This window comes from Rousettus aegyptiacus, unplaced genomic scaffold, assembly GCF_014176215.1.
Source record: "Rousettus aegyptiacus isolate mRouAeg1 unplaced genomic scaffold, mRouAeg1.p scaffold_m13_p_2, whole genome shotgun sequence".
NCBI classification, from domain to species: Eukaryota; Metazoa; Chordata; class Mammalia; order Chiroptera; family Pteropodidae; genus Rousettus; species Rousettus aegyptiacus.
In genome coordinates this window covers 166,741,243-166,764,295 of record NW_023416295.1, presented here as the reverse complement: position 1 = coordinate 166,764,295, position 23,053 = coordinate 166,741,243, and the positions used below count along the sequence as shown (strand labels likewise).

The 23,053-nt window shown below is 44.3% G+C and overlaps 1 protein-coding gene and 1 long non-coding RNA gene across 8 annotated transcripts in view; one reads left to right on the top strand and one right to left on the bottom strand.

Moving 5' to 3' along the window:
• LARGE1 (LARGE xylosyl- and glucuronyltransferase 1) overlaps positions 1–7,743 on the top strand; it is a 477,871-nt gene extending 470,128 nt beyond the window's left edge. For 5 of the 7 annotated variants that reach the window (XM_016161640.2, XM_016161639.2, XM_036236071.1 and 2 more), the window contains exons 14-15: positions 3,783–3,978; positions 6,222–7,742. In XM_016161640.2, coding sequence (XP_016017126.1) covers positions 3,783–3,978; positions 6,222–6,419 — 394 coding nt within the window. In that variant the 3' untranslated portion in view covers positions 6,420–7,742. Of the gene's footprint in view, positions 1–3,782; positions 3,979–6,221 lie in introns of all 7 variants that reach the window. The other 2 variants (XM_016161642.2, XM_036236072.1) reach the window with 1 other exon arrangement.
• The window catches only part of LOC107519216, a 105,834-nt gene that overhangs the window by 4,317 nt on the left and 78,464 nt on the right, over positions 1–23,053 (bottom strand). The window contains exons 4-5 of the long non-coding RNA XR_001599053.2: positions 12,375–12,510; positions 3,702–4,003 (exon numbers count right to left, since the gene is read on the bottom strand). This is a non-coding gene — a long non-coding RNA (uncharacterized LOC107519216). The remainder of the gene's footprint in view (positions 1–3,701; positions 4,004–12,374; positions 12,511–23,053) is intronic.

The following is a 23,053-nucleotide window of genomic DNA, read 5'->3' as shown; positions in this document are numbered from 1 at the left end:
CAACCACTATTCAAGTCCAGAATGTTCTCACCAATCAGTATTCGAAGCGGCAGGGAGAATTGAGACTTTCAGACCAAACCTCAGTCCGAATCTCCCGCGGACGCCATAGCCTGACAGATTTCCTTCTGTCTCCGTCCCCAGGTGATTTGAGAACTCATTTCAAGGCCAAGTGTGTGGACACGAGGCCTGGGGTTTGGCCCGCTGTGTCCGTGATTGCTGCTCTGGCCAACAGCTCGCAAGCCACCATGCCAAGCGCTAAATTACAGACCTTCCCTCCTCGAAATTGCGTTTCGTCACCTTCTCTCCAAATGATGAGCCCTGAAGCCTCCTAGCAGCTGAGCCTACTCCCCCTGGAATGAGAAGTCCACACCCCCACCAGTCGCCCAGGGTGGCGGTTCTCAGGGCGTGGTCCTGGACCTGGGGCTTCAGCATCCTCTGGGAACTGGCTAGAAATGCAGAGTCCCAGGCCCCACCCCACACCCACTGGAGCAGAAACCTTGAGGGTCGAACCCAGAAACCCTGATTCTGATGCGTATTCAAGTCTGAGAACTACCGCGCGAAGCACAGTACCCCCAGATCTCTTTTAAGTAGCATCCTGCAAGGTGTCCTCAGGTAGCCTCTCATCACTGTTTTTTGGAGGATACCTAGTGTCGATGGTCTCAGACAGCAGGCCTTGGGGTCCAGTCTACTGGTCTGATAGCAGGTTCCTCGGATCACCGTCAGACTGTGGCTTGTTTTAATGGCAAGTTAATGGTAACTTCGCAGTGTTACGTGCTCACCGGCCATTTGGCACGCTGTCGGTCTTCACGGCTGAGCTAAAGGAAGCCGCCTCCTCACCCAGAGGGACAGAATTTACCCAGCCGTCCCTGCCCTTCCCCTGTCATTTTCTTCATTTTCACATTACAATAGTCCAAGAGTTTAGATTCTAAAGATGGAGGGCAAGTAAGATGGCCAGCAATGCATCGATATCACCGAGAGTAAGATCACTGTGCATCGACATCATATCTAGGCACGAACAACGGGGGCAGTAAGGAGAATATCTTCATTTTGTGAGGAACTACTGGATATGGAACAGAGCTCTGAGTATTTCATCTAACTTAATTCACATAACGGTCATATCCACAAAGTAGGTATTGTTGTTATCTCTGTTTTCCCAAGAGAAGGAAACAAAGGAACGGAGGGGTTAGGTAGCTTCTGGGCCCCTGCTGAGTGACGGAATTCAAACCGAGACAGGTCGGCTCCAGAACCAGGCTTTTCAGCCATTGGTTGAACTGCCTGTCGGGAAGCTAGCATTTATGAACTGCCTCCTGGTTGCCAGCACTGTGCCGAGCTCTGTACAGACATCCCCCCAGTCTAGCTCCCCCGCAGTTTAACAAGGTAGGGCATCTTTCCGCCAGTTGCCACAACAGGAAAGTGAGCTGAGTGCAGGTGCTTTGTCGTCGAGGGCCGCAGCTCCCGAGTGGCGGAGGGAGTGTTCAAACCCCGGCCCAGCCGCTCCGCTGCATCAGGCTTTGAACCTAAACGTGTTCACGACCTTGGCTGTGCTGGGCCACTTCTTTCACGAGGGTCAGATGTCAAGACTGCCAGTTCAGCCAGGACAAACGGACAGTCTCCTCCTCCCTGGCCGGATTTCTGGGTTAGTCCCGACATCTCACAGTATCCGACCTTTTCACACTCCATTAAAGTGGCATGACAGACCTTTCGTTCCACTTCCATTCAGGTGAACTTGGTTTTGGTGGAGGGTGCCGAATTAGTGGAGCTGGAGACGCAGGCCACTGCCTTCCTCCAGCCTGCCCACGTCACCCAGCAGCACAGCTTGCTGAAAGTTCACCAGCGCCCATTCGGCCACACTGGATGGTTCTCTGAGGGTGTGGGGAAGGCCAAAGCAGGGGAGCAGCCCCACCACCTACCAGACAAGCCTGCTAGCTGCACAGAACACACACACGTACACACACACGCACACACACGCACACACGCACACACACGCATGCACGCATCCTCACTTGTTTGGAGAGCCTTCCTTGAAATAGAGATGCAACCAAGACTATGAGCTCTTTTCTCCCTACAGCTAAGTTATTGGGTTCCCATCCTTCCACCTTGCTTTCATTTTATGAGGCTTTTCTTTCTAGAATGTTCTTTTCCCCTAAATCCTTTTTCTTAGGCCCCATCGGCTGCTTCCCTAGACTCCCAGCCTCCTACCATCTCTTCGTAGCCCCCAGAGGTATATTCCTGCCCCACTAACAGGCTTCTGTTTTAGGTATTTCTCAAGGTTATAAGATTACTCCCTCATTTATTCAAGTTAATGTGTACAGTCACTGACTGCTTGCTCTCCATATGTTATAAGCCAGAGAGTGTGGGAGACAGTGACGTCAGAAAGGTGGCCCAGCACAGTGGTTGAGGGTCCTGGCCCTTGAGCCAGGCTGCCTAGGTTTGAGTCTCAGCTCCACCACTTACGATTTGTAACTTGACATTGAGGAATTCTAAGAATTTAAAACTACAGATATAGCATTAACAATATAACCAGTATACATTCAGTGCTTAATCAACATTAGCTTATTGCCATTGTTATATGATCGTATTTATTTCCTGTTGCTATATAAAAAGTTACCACAAATTTAAAAGCTTAAAGCAATATAAATGTATTATCTCACAGCCCCTGAGGGTCACAGAATGGCCAAAGGCTCTGCTCAGGGTCCCGCCTGGTTGAAATCGAGCTATGGGCCAGCTGCCTGTGGTCTTCCTGCAGCCTCACCACTCGCTGTGATTGTAGGAGTGAGCGAGTCACCATTCTCCTGCTGCTCCTTTGCCGTGTGGCCCCCGTAGGCAGCTTAGACATGGCTCTTGGCTTTCTTCCAGACCCAGATCTGAAGGGTCGCACGATGAGGTCAGGTTCACCACAATGACCTCCCTTTTCAGTTACTCCAAATTCCACTAATCGGTGTCCTTAATGACATCTACAAAAACTCCTCTTGCCGTATAATGTACCATAATCACAGGAGTGATCTATTCACAGGTTCTACCTCAAGGGGGACAACATTTTGGAAAGGGAGTGTCGTGGAAGGTCACTTTAGACCTCTGCCTTCCACAGTGGCCTCCGATAGTAGTAACTAGTACAGACTTACCTGCAGTGAGTTTTGTATAAATGACTCCGAGCGCTCCGGGAGTTCACTTATCCTTTCATGGTAAGAGTCCCCCAGTGGTGAAGGATGTGGATAATAGACTAGATTAGTTTCATAGGGCTGGCGTAACAAAATACTGCAAACTGGGGAGCTTAAAACAACAGAAATTTACTTTCCCGCAGTTCCGGAAGCCAGATATCTGAAATCGAGGCGTTGGCGGGTTCCTGCTGCCGCCGAAGGCGCAAGGCTCTACAGAATAATCCTTCCCTGCCTCTTCCTAGATGGTTACCAGCCACCCCTGGCATTCCTTGGCATGTGGGGGCGTCACTTCATTCTCTGCCTTTGTCTTCACATGGCCTTCTCCCCTGTGTGTCTCTGCAGTCAACTTACCTCGTCCTGTAAGGACACCAGTCTTGCCATTCGAGCCCACCCTAATCCCCTGTGACCTCGTCTTAACTTGACTACATCTGCAAAAATGCTTTTCCAAATAGGGCCCGTTCACCGGTGCTGGGGGCCAGGTCTTGGACATAACTTGTGGGCAGACACAATTCAACCCACAATGAGGACTCTATCAGCACATACTTCTTCCCCCTCTAAATCGGCGGCATTTGGAAAGCTCGGCTTCCTTCTTCGCATTCAGTGGCTTTTCTCCGTGTGTCCCAGGTACCACGTCTGGACAAAAGGCCACGCGCCCACAAACTTCGCCAAGTGGCGGACCGCCACCACGCCTTACCGGGTCGAGTGGGAGGCCGATTTCGAGCCGTACGTTGTCGTGAGACGGGACTGCCCTGAGTATGACCGGAGGTTTGTGGGCTTTGGCTGGAACAAGGTGGCTCATATCATGGAACTGGATGCGCAGGTAAGGAGAATGGCATGTCACGGACCTGGGCGGAAGGGGCGGAAGGGGAGGAGAGGCCTTGATCTTAAAGCCGGAAGGGGCCTTGGAGGTAAGAAAGCAGAGACTTAAGAGGGAATAAGATATGTCCGGGGACCTGGAGCTCTTTCTTCTACCCTTGCTTGAGAGTTGGGTTCCAGGCCAAGACCCAGGCAAATGAGGGTGTGTTGTGACAAACCATTTCACCCCCTCATCTTCACTCAATCCAGTGGCGAAGACAAGCAAATGAAGACTACTCACCACTCACCTCGTGAGTCGTATAATTGACATAAAGCATTAGAGGAGTTTCATATAAATAAAGTATGAAGCTAAGGTGGAGCTAATTATCCTACCCTTTAACTAAAAGTGTGATATTTTGGAGCTATGTTTAGTCATGAAACCCTTCATTCATTCGGCTAATAGTTGTTGAGCACCTACTTCAAAATCTGCAAAATTCTAAGAGATTAAACCAAACCAAAGATTTCAAAACATTTTTCTGTAAAGACCAAGATAAGCAATGTGGGGGGCTTTATAGGGTCTCATTTTCAATGACTCAACTACTCCCATAGTTCAGTCATACACAGTGTCTAAACAAATGAGTGTGACTGTGTTTTAGTAAAGCCTTATTTATAAAATCATGCAGTGGGCTGGACATGCTTTAGTTGGTCAACTCTTTTAAACAAAAGCAAAGCTGATCGGATTAAGTTAGGAAAGGTGCATGGACCCCTCAACCCAACCCTTCTTCTCTTTGTGTGATGTTCTCCAATGCACCTTTCAGCTAGAGCACCCCAAAGTCGGGCAAAGCAGAGATGGATGCTCAAGCCTGGCTTCGCTGAGACTCAACCTCGAGAACTTTCCAACAGTTCCAGTGTGTTTGACAGTCCCAGCTGGGTTTCATGAACATTAGGTCTGAGATCCACTGACATAGATAGACTTTTGTAGAACAGTGTCCATGTGTAACAGCAGAGAGCTCACCCTTTAGGATCCATATTTTCAGTAATACTTGGAAGGGCCCCAGTGCCGTTCACAGACAGAAATGTTTAGTCTGCCTCAGCTTCTGCCTGAGAGAAGCATTGTAATAGTCCTGCGTCCAGCAGTGTGGTGAGGCGAGCTGGCTCACAGTTAATTTTCCGGCACCAAGACCTGGGCTTTGTTTATTTCGGGCAATTTTGACAAAACTCCTGAAAATGTCTTGCTTATTTTCCTTTCTTTGCCAATAGCATATGCCAAACATAATTTTACCCTTTCCAACGATTTCAGGAAATAATGAATAGACACCTGACAGGTAATCCAGCCACACCTATGAGTCCAGTGGAATTGATACGGCTCTTTGCTCCCACTTGAAATGCCTCAGACCGCTAAGCTCTGGGAGTTCTTGCATTTCCTTCCCACGGTTTCTCTCACTCCTTCCTCAGCAGCAGCTGTCGTTTTTTGCTGCTATCATTATTTCTCCATCTATAGGCTGTCTTTCCCCATCCCAGTTTTTCCCTCTCTGAGTTGATTCTGCTCTGGGCTGGGAAACTAGATGGCCCAAGTTTATCAGACATTATATTCAAAATCAGTGCACATAGATTTTCTGAGTGAAAGGGTGCTGGGTCCTTTGAGTTACAGGTCCTAAATTTCTGTCACCTGTTTTGACTATTCAGAGGCATTTTATTTTTGATCCGAGTTTCGGTCTGTATTTTGCCGTGTAGAGGTTGCCATGTGATGGCATGACGTGTGATGAGATGTGTAGGCAAGAGTTTTGTTCTCGATGAGCTTCAGTCCAGTGGAAGCTTTTTTGTTTTCTTTACTCCTTTTCTGTCTCCTCTTTTGTACTAATTGTCGGGGCCGTCAGTTCTCATCAAGCCCTTTGAGAAGTCACGTAAAATGACGTCATTTAGTTGAGCCCGAGACTCTCTCATGGCCTGCATCATTCAAGAGCGACCACGTGGGTATGTGCTCGCATTATCAGGAAGCTCTGCCCAGCACTAGCCATACGTTATTCGCCATCTTCCAAGGTCGGCGTTATTGCTTTCACTTTATAGGTGAGGGAACTAAGGCTCAGAGAAGCCAGGTAATTTGCCCGAGGTCATGGAAACAACGTGGTCGTGCTGCAGCCACCCCCCCCCCTTTCGATGTCATTCCTCACTTCATTCCTCCCCCAAGTCATTCGGTCCTCCACTCCGGTTCATCATACCGTGCCGAGGGTTCTTGCAAGTGCTCAAGCTGCTCTTGTCTCCTTCCAGGAATATGAATTCATCGTGCTGCCCAACGCCTACATGATCCACATGCCTCACGCCCCCAGCTTTGACATCACCAAGTTCCGGTCCAACAAGCAATACCGCATCTGTCTCAAAACCCTAAAGGAAGAGTTTCAGCAGGACATGTCCCGCCGCTACGGCTTTGCCGCCCTCAAATATCTCACGGCTGAGAACAACAGCTAGCACCAAGAAGCCACCACTAGGGACAGACATTCTTCAGGGGGAGAGCCACTTGCTATTTGGGGCCCAGCCTTCAAACTCAAAATTGAGCAGTGCTTTTTTTTTTTTTTTTTTCTTTTTGGTTTCTTTTTATTTGTCTCTGGCCCGACAAAGCTGCCCACACTAGAGATCTGAGACAAGGATTAAGTCACGCCCTCTGCGCCCCACGACCTGGCATTTCTAGACTGTGGAAAAATAGCTCATCCACGTAGAATTTTAAAGACTGGGACATGGAGGGGTGAGAGGGAGCAATGGGGTTGTCCTACCACAAAGCCACAAAACCAAGCGGGTCTTCAGGATGTTCTCATTGCTTTTTAAGAGAGAGAAGTCAGGGTGTTGGGGGTCAGCCATCTCAGAAAATAAAAGCAAAAATGCGTCTTCACTCAAAGGAAACTTTCTTCTTTGCCCCGCAATCTAGCTGGCTATCCAAGGGGAGGGCAAACCAATGATCGGAACCAACCATTTGGAAAAACCCAGTGGGGACATTGTACCTGGTAGGGCCTGGTGGTGGGGTTGGTGGGTTCTTTATCCTCAAGATCGCACTTGTTTTGATTTTTTGTTTATTTGGGTGGGTTTTATTTGTTCGTTTTTGGTCTGGGAATCCAAAATAGGAAATTTGATCTTTTAAGGCTCTTAAGGAAAAACCAGCTGCCTCAACCAACACCCGTCTATCAGCAGCGGCCCAGCAAGGAGGAAGAGGCTTCAGCCAGTGGCTAAACAAGGGCGGCCTTCGTCAGGATAATCACTGAGGCCCCCATGACCTTGAATTCCTTACTCCCCAGAATCCAGGGGCTAAGACGGAAACACGAAAACCAACTGTTTCGCCACCGGTCACATTTTCTATCGGCAATGACTGGTTCGTGGAGAAAGGGCTTCGAAGGGACTGTTGAGCGCACAGGAGAGGTACGAACCTGTCAGGCCTTCAGGAGAACTTGCGTAATTCAGGCGAGCCCAGTTCCGAAGATTCGCCCGTCCGTTTGGAGCCCGTCGCGGAGAAAGTGTTAGGTTCTTCTGTGTTCGTGCCTGTTGTACTACGGCCGGGTCGAGGTCACGACCTCAGGCTCCATTTGGAACCAGTCCAGAGGGCAGGCAAGCACCTTCACTGTCACACAGATTGAGGAGACACTGGACTTTTTACCCATTTTCTTGAATCTTCAATATTAATGTTGTGTTTACATTGATGAGAATAAGAGTCAGTGCCCTACTCTGCCGGGCTGTTTGTATTGAGTTGCAATGTGACCAGCGAACGCTGCATTCAATAAACGGAAGTATGGACTGTTTCTTCCCCACGCCCCTCCCGCTCTTGTAAGAACTCTGCCGAGACACACTTCAGTGTAGAGAGCAAAATCGATAAATGGCAACTTTACACGTCCTGTCCTCCCGCTTTATTTTTCTCATCCTTTGAACTTCGCCCATTTTTCTCCTCGCCTGAGGTTAGATTTCACTTTATCCTTTCACCCTCAAAGCGTTTTCACATTTACCATTTAGTAGCTATCTTATCACTAGAGCCAGGTGTTTCATATATACCAGATGTGGGCTAGCAAGGTGAATTGCGGTCATCGGTAGTACAGTGGACCCCGCCATCCGTTTGTCCTGAGGGTCACGTGAAACCCCACGCCGGCCTGGTTTATGAGCCCCTCGATGTGTTACATGCTCCAGTGGACATTTCGCTCAGATTTATTTTAAAAATTAGGAAAACAACTATTAGGACTAATCCTCACACAGATATAAGTAAGTTTATGTGTCTCCGTATGTATATGGGAATGAGTGTATATATTATATACATACATTACATATATTATACATCTTCAGCATGTATATTATAAAATACATGAATAGTGTAAAAAGGAAAACATTACCAAAGTATTCAAAATACAGGTTAAATACCCTTTGTCCACTGGTGTATGGGAGCTGGCTCTTACCAGCTCTCAAGACTTAACTGTGCGCATCTCTTTTCTCCTGTGTTCAGTGATACCTCATCTGTGGCTTGAAAATGGCCGTGATGGGAGTTGTTACACCATGGAAATCAGAAGACACCACCACGCCCCAGAGCCAGTTGTTAATTACATACCAGCACACCGATGCCTTTTCTCTTCTCTGTGTACACACAGAGCCACACACACACATGCTTTTCCTTCTCTAGACAAGGCCAGGATTAATAGATGTATTGATACAGGCTTTGAATTAATCACTACCAGCAACTTGAGCCAAGTGAAAATGTGCCGGGCACCACTGATTCCTCGATGTTCAAAATCGATTTTTAATTTCTTAAAGGCTTTTTTTTTTTTTTAACTTTTCATGGCACCTGAATCATGCCCAGCCACCTTGGTTTCGCTTGCAATTCTAGGGGTATAGTAGTGACCATATAATTTATCTTCCAAACTGGATCACCTCCGAGAATGAAATTAAACTTTGAGACAATAAATATAAATTGGGGGACCATGTAGCATTATGTACACTGAATTTATAAAAGTCAGAAACTGACATTTCACGCGAATAGGAGAAAATCCCACTCCCCTCCCTCCCCATCCTTAAACAGATACCTGACACTGTGAAGTCCATCTCACTTACCGCGAGAGCACAGATGTTGACTGACACCCAAGTTCAACATGGAGGCTGAGGCAACAGCCTGATTTCCCAGAACTCACATCGGGAGCAGCAGCTCATCTGTGGGGAGCTTCCACCATTTGGGCAGAGGCAATTGCTGTGGATGTTGATTCCTCCATACCGGTTCCTCAGGGTAGAACAAGCTTGTAAATGGGTCACACCGGTGTTTTCATGCTTAGATAAGCTAATCCCATCTTGGTTTTCAGCTGGGAGGGGGAAAAGGATTTTCTTATTTCGCCCTTATTCAGTGTCTGGCAGAGCTAAGATTTATGGAGTAACTAGTATGTGGAAGGACCTTTTGTATGCATTAACTCATTGAATCCTTGCAGCAGAACAGCAAAGTGGGTATTACTGTTTACAGATGAGGAAACTGAGTGCGCTCTGGAAAATGAAGGAATTTCTCCAAATTCACATAGTTAATACAGAACCAGAATTTAAACCCAGACCTACTACTTGTCTAACTCCAAAGCAACATAGCCTGCAATACTGCTCCCTTCCCCGCTAAAAAAGAAGTGGATATTAAATATTGGCAGACAGGAGGATTTCAACCTATATAGCGAGATTATTAGATGTCCGGCCTTCCTTCAGCCTCCATCCGGTAGCGCACACAGTCTAGATAGCAACCTTTCCTAGATGCTCTAACTCCTGCTCTGCCCGTGGACTTTCCGGAAATGCATTTGAAATAGACCCGGGAACTCTATAACCATATTTAGACAGCTGGGTTAACTGTAGGGGGCAGCGGATTCCCTGAATGCTTCTCCTGGATGATTTCCTAGATGGCATGGCACAGGTAGAGACGCCACGTTGTCAGCTCCCCCTCGGACCTCAGCTCAGCATGCTGCTTTCAAGTGATCCCTCTGAATATGTAGAGCTGAGTTACAGAGCACATATTTGCAGACTTGACTAATAGCTTCTTTGTACCCCATCGTGAAAGGACAGACCCAACTTTAATTCTGTGCCTTTCAAAGACTCTACTGTTTCTGAGTTAAGGCTCCATTTGTGGTCACCAGGCCTTTAGGGGGCTCTGTGTTTGTGGAAGAAACGTGATTGAAATCCTGTCTGACGCAGCTTTCGCACGCTTGGTGAAGGTAATAAGAACTACCATTTGCTGCAGCAAGACTTCTACGGTAGGTGGCACAGATGTGTCCACGCAGCAATGTTCTAGTTTAAGGAAGATATCATTGAGTTAGCGGAACCCTCAGAGAAATTATGTGACTTGCCCCAGATCACACAGGTTGGTCAAGGAGAATTTGAATCAAAATCTGGCTGACTTCAAAAACGCCTATCTTTACACCTTGTGCAGTCGTATCTTCGTGTAGTTCATGGTTACTGCTTTTTTCCCTTTTTAATCCCAAAGGATGATTTTCCAATTTAATGCCATTAAAGTCGATGAAGTGTCAGGTATCTGCTAAATGCATTCTAAGACGTTTCAGACCCGCACACTCGAACGTCAGAGAGATTCCGTGGTTTTTTGTTCATGTAACAAAAATGTTCTTGGTACATGCCTTCTAATTTCAAGTAGTGATTGGTGATATCTGAAAGGAGATAATGGGGTACCACAAAAATGGAAGGTTTCTGATCGTGAATCTTGGATGGAGTTGGTCATTGGTTGGTTCCAACACATTCACAAAATCTTGAGAGAGAATATATTCTGGAGTGAAGTTCTGGGAAAATGTTCCCAAGGGGGTGGTACCAAGACCATCTGACCAGTGCGGCTAGGATGATGTCATGAAATGATTGATGGAGCTCACTCAGTGCAGAACTCTTCATCAGATTCCTAGGTAAGTTATGCTTCTGTGATTCCAAAGGAAGGAAGGAAGGAAGGCCCAAAGTAGTATCGGAATAATTTGACTGCACTCATATTTCTGCACTCCACAAATAATTATCGAACATCTCTGTGATGATACTTTTGAAGAGTAAACAGTTGTGTTGCTAGTTGACTGTTGTGAATAAGAAATAGGTAGATGTATACAGGCCAATTCAGACTAGATGTGTATGTGTATGTGTATGTGATTCTGAGTGTATTAATATTACAAAGCATATTACATAACAGAAACTGTGGCAGATAGTGGTAAAGAAGCCAGGACTTAGGTTTACCATCAATGCGTGTGCATAGACATCGGTGAGACAGTCTCGCAGGTGTGACCCTACAGCAGTACATGGTATCATTGGACACATCGCTAACCCCACTTAGTTGCCATATCGTCAGACAATGAAAGTCGTCATTTTCTACCTGCTTAAAAGTTTTATAGCAAATTTTTAAGATATATTCACTAAATGAAATGCTTTGTAGATTAGGATGGACATACATTAGGTGTGGATATAAATGTGAAGCTTTTTAGTTTCCCAGGTCAACCAGGAAAAAAAGATAACAATGTAAGAATTCTTACCTTCTCTCTGACTTCATTATGTATGGACCCACAATAGCTAGTTCATTAGTATGTCCACCCTCCCCAAAGATTATTTCATACTTAGGTGGAACTGGGCATCTTGGTTCCCTTCCACATGAATATTAAGATCGTATAAATGATACAGAGCACTCCAGGAAATTTATAGACAAGAAGCAGAGTTGGGGGAGGGCTGGAAAATTACTACAAGGAGAGGTAAGAGGTAATTAAAGGTAAGGGGGATTTTTGATAAGCCTGATTTAAGTGGCCCACCAGCATGGAAAGGCCTGATACTTCCCCTTTTTTCTGAACCCCGATTAGGTCTCTTTTTCCCATGAATGGGTGATAGTATGACTTTTATCCTGTGGACTTCAAGAGCCTTTATCTTCAGGACAGAATATAGTTTGCGAATTTGGAACTATCCCTTTGGCCTTGAACAAGACCCTTCATCTCTCTGGAGCTCAGTTTCTATATAATATGAGGCTGTTGATTGTCCATAATTCCGAACACAATTTCTGTTTTGAGTTGATGATAATGTTAGGAAGCACTTTGGTAGTACTCGCTATGCATCAACCGCAGTCCTAAGTGCTTTATATTTAGTTCAATAGCAAATTGGTTTGAGTAGTAAGTACTATGGCTAGACTCATCGTAACAAAGGGGCAAATGGGGGCACAGAGAGGTTAAGTAATTTTCCTAAAGTTACACAGTGAGTAGCAGAGCAGGATTGAAACCCAATCACGTTGGCCCCAGAGTTCACCTTCTTAACCACTTTGCTCTACTGCTCCCCTCACAGGATAAAATGGCAAACGATTATAACAGCCCCCTCGTCGTGCATTCAATATCTTTAGAGGGGTGCATCAGTTTTCTATTGCACTGTAACAAATTGCCACAAACTAAGTGGCTTAAAACAACACCCATTTATTACCTCAGTGTGGGTGGGTCAGGAGTCCAGGTATGAGAGAGTCGAGTCCTCTTATCTGGATCTCACCAGGCTGCTGTCAAGGCATCAGCTATGCTGTGGTTTTCATCTGGAGCTCAGGATCTACTTCCAAGTTCACTGTCTGTTGGAAGAATTGAGTTATATTGTGATTATAGGACTGAGAGCCCTGTTCTCGTGCCAGCTGTAGGCTCAGGGCCATTCTCAGCTTCTAGGGGACACCTGCCATTCTCTAGCTCCTGGTCCTCTCTACAACATGGCAGTTCACTTCTTCAAAGCCAGCAAGAGAACCTCTCCCTCCATCCTACTGAGATAGAGTCTTATATGACTTAACACAGTCATGGGAATGACATCATATTCCTAAGTCCTGCCCACAGTCAAGGGGAGAGGGTTATACAGGATATACACACCAGGAGGCAGGAATCTCCAGGTCCACCTTAGGATTCTACCTGCCACGTTGAGCCAAGTGATTGCCAATGCACCGACCCCCGATCCCCACCCCACTCCAGGCTAGACTGGGCACCCCTTGAAAGAAAGAGTAGCGACTGTGTTCCATCACTGACACATAGTTACGATGAGTCTAGTAACACAAAGGGACACTCAGTACATGCTCACTGTAAACTACTTTGAGTGATACCAGGCTTGCCCAATGTCAGGTGTGGTATCAACATGCCTTGGACACTAACATCATTTTGAAAGCACTAACATTTCTGAAGGGAGGAAGCTCTTCATCCTATGAGAGACATCCTGACTTCCCAGCTGTTCCTCCACCACCTTTTGCCTTGTTCCCTTGTGTTCATTCTCTTCCTAGGATGGGGCAAGCATATTCCTTTTTCTTTAATTAAATGTAACAAATAGTCCATGAGAACTTTTTGAGTGTGCTGGCTTCCGCACCATGGGCCTTGAAAGAGGACAGAGAGAAGCAGCTCACTGTCTCATGCAGAAGATGAACACAGAAACCATCCAAGTCAGGAATGAGAAAGGAGTGAATGCTAGGAACAGTACTGGCTCCAAAGGAGGTGTTTTCTTCCTGTGATTGGCTGCACGGGGTCATTTTTACAATATAACCTGAGGGTGGCCTTTGGAAGTTGTTTTCCTTTAGGAAGAAACTATATCCCCAGCGCCTAGCATTGTGCTCGGCACATAGTAGGTGCACGATAAATATTTATTGCCTCGTGAGCAAGATATCATAGTAGTCAAGAGCTCAAACTCAAGAAAGTCCTTTTTAATCCAGGATGGGCCACTTCCTAGCAAGAGACTGCACCTCTCTGAGCCTCCACTTCCTGACTTGTCAAGTGATAACATAAAGGGTCCCTTCCTTCCAGGGCTAAGAAGTTTACATGACGCAAGTGTGCGCACACACAGAGTTGGTCTTTCCACCTCCTTTGATCTTCCCTGTGGTTTTCTCCACCCCTTTTAGAGCTATTTCCCCTGTGAATCCTTTAGAGAAGGCAAAAAGGACGGGCTAGATCCCAAGAGGCACCACAAGGCTAGGGATGAGAGGGAGAAGGGGAGGGTTGAGAAGTGGGAGGCCTGGGACAGTAGGGGGCAGGATACAGGGATTCCAGGAACGATAAGATGCACAGAGGGCCAGCCCCAAGTGCCTCGTGTGTGTTTAATTGTGGTCCCTCCTAGTATGATATTACCTTCCACTTCACACTTCTCACATACATTGTTCCGTCTGCCTCGCGAAGTAGCCGTGAGATACAGGCAGCGAGTACATTTTTTATGCTGATTTTATAAATGAGGGAGTGGAGTGAAAGCTCAGAGTGCCCCCAGGTCATTCGGGCCTGACTCCAAGTTCTGTGCTCTTGGGAGCACTTGGCAAGAGAGCAAGCAGCTAGGGTGAGTGCTGGGTCCAAGCGGTTCATCAAAACACACTCAGAGACTGTCAGAGTCTTCAGGGGGCTTATGAAGGGGAAAATAAAAGGCTCTGGTTGGCTGGAGGTTAACAAATAAAGGAAGCAAAGGTTGAAAAGCTTACAATAAATCATCCAGGGATTTTCTTCAAGATTCCTGGTTGACTGAACAATGAAACTGGCAGGCAGAACGCAGACAGCAAAGGAGGCTCTCAGATGACCGAAGGGAGGAAGGAACTGATGTGTATTAGGCAACCACCATGTATATTAGGTCCTGTGCTGTATGGATGACCTGCATTATCTCATTTAATTCTCAGCCGCCCCTGTGAGATCAACACTGGGATCCTCATTTCCGTACTTTGTCGAGTTAAGCATCAAGGAGGCAACGCAAAGGGGGTGGTGATCCCGCATCTGGTAAGGGGTCACCCAGGTTCCAAAACTAGCACGCGCCCTGAGGGATTTCACGTGAGACTTCTCAGAAGGGAATGAAAGAACAGAGTCTGGGGAAGATGTTTTAAAATGTGGGTTTTATTATGATGGGGGGATGATGAGGCCAAAAGATCAGAAGAGGGTAGTCACTGAAAAGATAATTCGTTACGGTTCCCCAGAGCAAGGGGCATTCCACACTGTGCAGAGACAAACGAGGAAGCACCGGGGTGGTCAAGAGGCAGAGAGGGGGAGGGAAACGGGCGAGAGCTTTTATTGTGGCTTCCCTGGGAAGGCACGGACGAAGTGGGGCGAGCAGCTGGAATAAAGTCAGAGGGCTCTGGGGTAGAAGCTTCTCTAGTTTTCTGGTACCTGGTCCTGCGATGATTGGAGCAGGAGAGCGGCCCAGAATGTAAGATCTTGATAAAGGAGGTGGTAGCATGTGTGAGCTCCGGACTAGTCGGCTGACTTGCATGCGGAGGGCTAGTCACTGGTGGGGCAGTCTCTCCGGCATCCGCAAATCCCCAGATATCAGAAACACGTGGCTCCATTCGGAGAGCAACATTCAACCAGGCTAACAGGTTGCATCGTGCACCTTCCAAAGTGGCTAATAATGCTGCTCCTGGGTGGTCTCTGTGTTTTGGAACCAGAAAGGAGAACTCCAGGACACCACGAGAGACCTCTCAGTTGAATTATCATCATTTGGGGAAGTCAAGATGAGCATTATTTTCAACACCCTGACAGCAAGTAATTGCAGATCCAATGACCCACATGGGTAAACTAATTGGAATGAAACAAGATTAATCAAAATAAGCTCTGTTATTCCTGTATCGCGAATGTCAAGACATTGTTTGCTAAAATGAAGAAGTGCATGTAAGAGTGTGTGTGTGTGTGTGTGTACAGTAAACACACAATCAGGCTTGCAGAGAAATAGAAGGCCAGGAAAGTATGATGTAACAAGAGGCTGAAGGACTGTTTTTCTAAGTCTGTTTTTTGCCCTTTGGATGGTTCACGGATATAAATAGAAATTGAATCTGCCTCCTCTATTATTTATCCTTAACAGTATTTGTCAGTGTGATTAAAGGTATGGAATGGAAATAGGAATCAGATAAACCTTTCAGCATTTCTTAGGATAAAGATAACATTTCTTATCATGGCTTATAAGGTGTGCAGACTCTATCCTCTACCTCCGTTTCTAACCTCATCTCACACCGCACTCTACCCCACTGCCTACAATGCCCTTTGCTCATTCATCCAGCTATCTGTCAGTCAGTCTTAAGTTCTCATCTTTAGCATCATTACCTCTAGAAAGTGTGCATTGACCTCTCTGTCCAAACCAAGCCCCCCAAATTATGCTCTCATAGTTACCAAGTACTCCTGCTTTGTAACACCTGTCACAGTTGAATTTCATACTTGTTTAGGTAATGATCTATTCACTGGCTACCTCTCTGATAAGGCTTTGGGCTCTGGAGGTGGGTAAGAACTGAAACTCTTTTTATTTACCAAGGTAACTCAAGATCCTAACATGCCATGAATCCTAAATAGATATTTGTTATATGAATAAACAGATGAATTAACTTGGATTCTCTTCCCAGACCCATCTCCGCACAGCTTCTCATTCTTGAGCAAGTGAGTTTCCCTCTCTGAGCCTTCTTTTTTTCATCTGTAAAATGGAAGGATTGATTTCTAAAGCGTTTCCTGCGTCTGCTGTTGAGGGCTGTGTAAGGCTTCCTGTGTCCCATGGGGAGGGTTGTTATCTCCTAGGGGTGTCTGTTTCTTCCTCATGCCAAAAAGGCAGTGAGAAGAGAGGGTACGTATAATGTTAAAGGATGGTCCGGGAAGGCCTCGTTGGTAAGTTGAGACTCAAAAGAAGTAAGAGAGAGAAACATGTGGATATTTGAGAAAGAACGGTCCAGGTAGAAGAAGACAGCTGATGCAAAGGCCCTGAGGCAGGAGAATCCGTGGCAGCCGAGAGGAGTAGCAAGAAGGCAAGGATGGCTAGAGCAGAGTGAGCTGTGGGAGAATGATGAGCCATGAGGACGGAAAAGTAAGTGTGAGAGGGGACAGGATACGTAGGGCCTGGTGGGCCATTTTCAGACTCAGAGTGGGATGAGAAACCATTGGAGGGCTTCGAGCAGAGTTGTGACATGAACTTAGGACCTCACGGGGTTCCCGGGTGACAGTAAAATGATTAGCTATTATAAACTGAGTTTATAATTTCAACAGGTGTAAATTCTCTGCAGTTCCATTTCCATAAATTCACATCATGCCATAAAGATACTGCAATTTCTGAAGAAAAAAAATAAGAACAACTATGTGCCTTAAAAAATAAGATATTCATTCCCTCACTCTCTTTCCAAAGGCCTCTGTGTGTATGGTAGAGACAAACATACACCAGCTTTGGAGTAAGCCTGGAACTTCAATTTTGTCTCTGAGTTATTAACTATGAGAATTTGAGCAAGTACTTATTTAATTCCCAGAACTTTGTCTGCAAAATGAACACAGAAATATGTCAATACATATCACATTGGGCTAGTGCGAAGGGTAAATAAAAATGCACATGAAATATCCTTAGTATAGTACTTAGGTCATAGTTGATGCTGGTTTCCTTACCTCTCCTTCCATTTGCAGGGCCGGAAAAATAAATAACACAGGAATGAGAGGCAGGGCTTTGGGGCAGGTGAACATTGTGACAATACCACATATTCCAACAGAACGTAATTATGGTGCCAAGCGCCGTATCAGACACTATTACAAGCTACCCAGAAGAGAGATACTTATCCTCATGTTCTACATGGAAAGAGTGAAACCCAGGAAGTTAAGAGCGGACTGACTGACCGTGCAGGATTGTAGACCGAATTAGCAGCAAAGCGGGGCGGGGGGGGGGGGGGGGCTCAGTTCCACACTCCCAGTGCCCATCTCTCTCTGTGCTCTTGCCAGCTAATTCTCTCCAGTGTTTGGCTTCGGTTGGTTTTAACGGTCAACCAATTTCAAAGAACGCTGTGATCCGCGAACGGTTTCAGTAACAAAGGCAGTCCTCATAAGGTGTTATCCACACCAAGCCTAAGAATCTCTTCTAATGTCTTCCATATGTGTAACAACTACATTTAAAAGATTCTAAGAGCCACTCGTCTTTAGGTAGTTTAGTTCTGCTGGAAGAATTACAGCTGATCAATTCGTGGTTTGCCTTCCTGACAGTTCCCTGCTGGGCTGGTAGAGGCAGCACTGAGAACTGCCATTCCGGACTTGACCGAGATCAATAAGGAACAACTGTCTGCTTGTCTGGGAATGACAATAAAATGGCAGAAACAGGTCAGCATGGAATCAGCAGTGGGTGAAGGGAGAAAGCCCCCACCCTAGCTCTAAACTTTGATAATGCAGATGTCAAATATGAGGCAAAAAACAAAAACAAAAACAAAAAACAAAAAACGAACATGATTCCAAGAATTGACTCTTCAAAAAAGCAAACCACTTAAGACAGAAGGACCCTAACATGATGGCAACTGTTCTAAGGACTTTACATTTTTAGTTAATTGTCACAATGCTATTGTGTAGGCAGCCATATCCCTATTTGCAACAGGGTGATTTATGCCACTTGCTCAGGGTCTCACAGCCAAGAAGTCACAGAACGTTCTTCCAAGCCAGAGAACTGGCCGAGAACTGCTGCTCGTACCCACAGCCCTGCACTGCTTCTCCGTGATGTCTTCCAGCAGCTCTTGCTTTCTGCCCTGTAACACTGAGGGTCCAGGCGCGGCCAGTTGCCTAGCTACCACCTCCTAATGGGAACAGCGAGGAACAGAGAGTACAACTTGAAATTTCGAAAACGTATCCTGCCATGACTTTCTAGGACCCGAAAAGCCATCAGGCACTCACCTCCTTGGTTTGCTGTCTTTCCGTTTCATTCTACACATCTGTCTGGTCTTCTCTTACCAGGTCATTGAGTAAAGTGAAATTATGCTCCATTCCGCAACTTCTGAGGTATTAATCTCTCCATTCAAGTGGCCAGCCTGGACCAAGTACCAATTTCAGTTCCAGACTGCTGGGGGAGAGAGTCTGATTTCCCAGGTGTCCGTCCCTTGTCCAATCAACTGTGGTCAAGGAGGATGATGGCCTTACACAAACCCTAAATCTGGCCGTGGGCTCTCAGAGGAAGGGAATGGCTTCAAAAAGTTTCTCTTAGCCTCTGTTTTTTTTTTTTTTTTTTAAATAGAAGCATATATACAAAATACAGAGGAGAATCAAAGTCAAACAACAAACAAACAAAAAATTACTGAACCCAAAAGAATACTGCCAGGAGCATAGGGACGGGTAAAGTTGTAAATAATACTACAAATGAAACGAAGAAAGGCACAGACTCACTTTTTTTGTGTGCAGAAATAAGGATGTTAACACATGAAAGAGAAAAGTAAATGACTCAATTCCTACTTTGCTTTACTGCCATGGGGAATAATTTCTAACAATAAATGGTAGAAAAGCTGTCTTAAGAGGAGACTTCCCTGAAGATAAAAGATAATGATAATAGAGCATTTAATATGCTCTAAATGTATTTAAATTCTCAGGACCAGGATAATTACATCTTAGGGCACAGAATGTATTAATAAAATGTGTCCATGTTGATGGAGTTGATGTCTCTGCTCTTTAAGGAATGATGGAGAAGGAGAGTTAGGCTGGAAGACTGGGGGAATGTAAACATTGTTCTGCTTCCAATGAGGTAAAAAGGAGGGATTCCAGAAATACATATTAATGAGCTTGAAATTGGACTGAGAAAAAAAAAAATGAAGGAATTATCATTTAAGAAATGGTTCGTAAACAGTTATAACTTAAAAAAGATCATTATTAGGAATTAACAGAGGTTTATTTGATTAACTTATTCATTTGTCAAAACTCTTATTGAGCATGCATTACATGCCAGACACGAAAGTCATAAAAGTAGATAAGTTTTAGCTGGTAGCATTAAGAAAAAATTAACAAAAATACGGAACAAAGTAACCTCACTTTCTTTTTTGGTATTTTTGCCATTCTGGTAGAACATAGGGGTGCATTTACTTTGAAGTGGCTTATGGACAAGATGGAGAAATATGGACTGGCTGGTAGCTGTTAAATGCTTTCATAACTGGGTAAGTCACCACGGACAGAGACTGATGGTTAATTGTGAGTCGTTCCACAGCTGGAGTTTCTTCGAGGTCATATTCTTTCCCAGCTGACGAGAAGGAGTAAACTGAAAGACCGTGCAGGTTCCCATAACCAAGGTGGGCCATTTGGCATTGAATTTGAACAAAGCTAAGTAATAGGACCCCCTTTTCCAACCTTTTGAATTGGGTGAGAGATATGGAAATAATAGGCAAAGGGAGAATCAAAATGCCACTTTTATTACTAAAAAAAAAAAAAAAAAGTTGGTACTGGTAATTGTGATGCATCTGTAGTCCAGATAAATCCCTAATACTGAACCCAAGGATTTGACAGATCGATCCACCTTGTCACAGAATTGTTGGACATTGGCCACACTGTCCATGTGAGAGCAGCCTCTGTACCTCGTTTGGTCCCAAGAGAAAACAGGGGAGTAAGGCACTGGGTTACTCATGCCCAGTTTCTCCTTCACAAATCACAAATCTGATAAATGAGGACATCTAAAGCCAGGTATGCTTCACTAGTGGAGCTAACTCCACGTGGAAGGTCCCACCAGGAATAAGGAAGAAGCATGCCTTTCTCAACAATGAGCTCCAGAAGGAGCACACAGCAGTCCACGTTCAAGGGAACACAGTAGTCTATCTCACTGCCCAAGCCAGAGCAGTTGGCTCTAAATTATTCAATATGGTGGGTGCTGCAGGGTACCAAGGGCCCAGGTAGAGAAAAACAGTAAGCAATCAGATTGAGTCATGGGTCAAAAATCAATGACGAGGTTCTAACCTTGGAGAATGACAAGAATGAGGACTGACACTAACTTAGTCAGTAGTCCATGATCAGGTTCCAGGGGCTTTCTAAAGAGACAGAAGCCTAGCCAGAATTTCTAGCATAGTATTTCTCAATTTCTCAGCATTTTCAGGCCACTTCCTGGGCATTTGTTGCACAGTAGCACTAATTTTAAGTTATCTATCTCCAACTTGATAATGAATACTTGAAACATATACAATCAGTATATTTCCTTACCCTTTGCTCCTTATGTATTGGAAGATTCTAATTCATAATTGTAAGACTATCTAGAGAATTCTGGATCTTCAGATAAAACATTGACTCAGAAAGAATATATTCATCACTTTCATAAACACATCGCATGCAACGTTTTAACTTTCAACAATTCTTTCAACTTGAAAGATGAATACCAAGTCATTCTTTGGTTGAATATGTCTCTAGAAAATATTTCTACATGGTCTGCAGCAGCATTTGGATGTGATTTTTGAAACATCATCGATAATAGATCATCAGTTTATTGCACGGACAATGGAAGAGAATTATTAGCCAAGCAACTGAAGAATTTCTTCACAGTTTGGTCTTAAGAAATTCTAAAATCTTGTCCAGGACATTTAAAATTATAATCCTTTAGCTCTGAAATGACAGATTCAATTTATTCAAGATAATGACTCCAATTTTGAAATATATCAGTCTATTCTAAGTAACTGAAGTAATCAAGTTCACGAAGAAATGTTTTCTTTTTATCCCTAACTTCAAAAAGAGAAAAAAAGGAATATTTTATTTTTTACAATCATCGTGTGTCAGCATGGAAAAAATAGAGTTTTGTATTCATTGATCACTTCTCAACATATCACACTGAAAAGATGTACACATACTGGCTATGATTCAGTCACAGTAAACATTTCCACAGTTTTGTTTTCAACCTTTGATCAAGACTGAGAGGCATATTGTTGTCTGCTGATGAGTGTGCATTGCTGGCATGAATCCTAGTGCATGTGTACAGTCCTTCGCATGGCTCCCATAATCATTTTAATTTAAATGAAAACAGTCTTATTATGGCAAAAGTTTTCAGTGACAAAATCTGTTGAACACTTCTCTGTCACAGATGCATTACACATATTGAAGGAATTGATTTGTACTCTGCATAGCAGTGGTCTGATCTACATGTAAAGCAAAACATAGGCTAGAAATTCACACCTAGTAATTTCTCTTCCCATTTTTTTAATAGTATATAATATGTAATAGTATATAATATCCAGAAGTGTTATTTGATCGAGGAATTTTGCAACTTTTTCATTAACTTACTGATTAGTTCAACAGGCTTTTCATCAATGGTGCGATTTGAACATATTTTGAATAATATTTCTGGAGTTTTGGACTCTTTTCTACATTGGGACAAAAAATTCACTTATATCATACCATCGGCCATTATTTGGTACCAGACTTGGTGGGAAAAACTTGACTGGATTACTAAAGAGGTCACTATTTAATTTGAAAATCATGCATCTCTATGGCTGCCAGTATTTATAAGGATGCAAAACTGACAGTTCCCTGGGTAGCAGAAGCAAATAGATTGCAAATTCAATAAAACACATTTTCAGATGCTTATTATCTTTTACATTTTGTTTTTACATCTATTTACAGTTTTCATGTTTGGCTAAAGATTTCCTCTTCACTCTTTATTGTATGAAGACCCTGCCAAAATTTATATTTATAATATTATTTTGAATTTCCCTTTATATTGTATTAGGATCTTGCCACAATTTATATTTATAATATCATTACTATTTTCATTATTACTTTTATGATTCAAAGAACTACTTTAAGTCAATAGTGCATTTTTAAAAGAATATTTTGGGACACATAAACATAGTAGAGTAACACTGAAAAATGAAAATTGAATAAATGAAAACAATCACACTAATAATGTAAACTTTTATAGGATGGCCACATGGTATGCATAAAACTTTTTAAGAAAGTAATGATTTTAAAAAACAGATGTCTCTAGAAAGCATAATTAATTTTAATTAATTTCAAGTATGTGGACAAAATCATTTCCTTGTTTTTATCTCTGAAACTGTCAAACTACCTGCAAACAAGTGATTGTTCTGGGCAGGGGGGTGTACTCTCAGTATAAGGATAGGGATGAAGGGGGGAATAGAGGAGTCAGGACATAGAATGGGATGCACTGTGACAGGAGTGGGTCAGCATGTCATCTTCAGGATGCCCTCGCCATCGAGGGCAGAAGGAAAGACTCAGAAGTCATGACTGGGTCGCCAAACCCCAGAATCTGAGAGCAAGATTAATAATAAACCCCATCGATGAGAAGGAACGAAAGAAGATTATCGAATCTTGCTTCAAGCTATATCTTCTCGGGACTTGAGACAGGTGGAAACTGACAGTGGCTTTTGTTTCCTGAACCTGGAGTCAGCAGAAGCAAAGGAAATAAAATAGGGCTATTATCTTATTAGC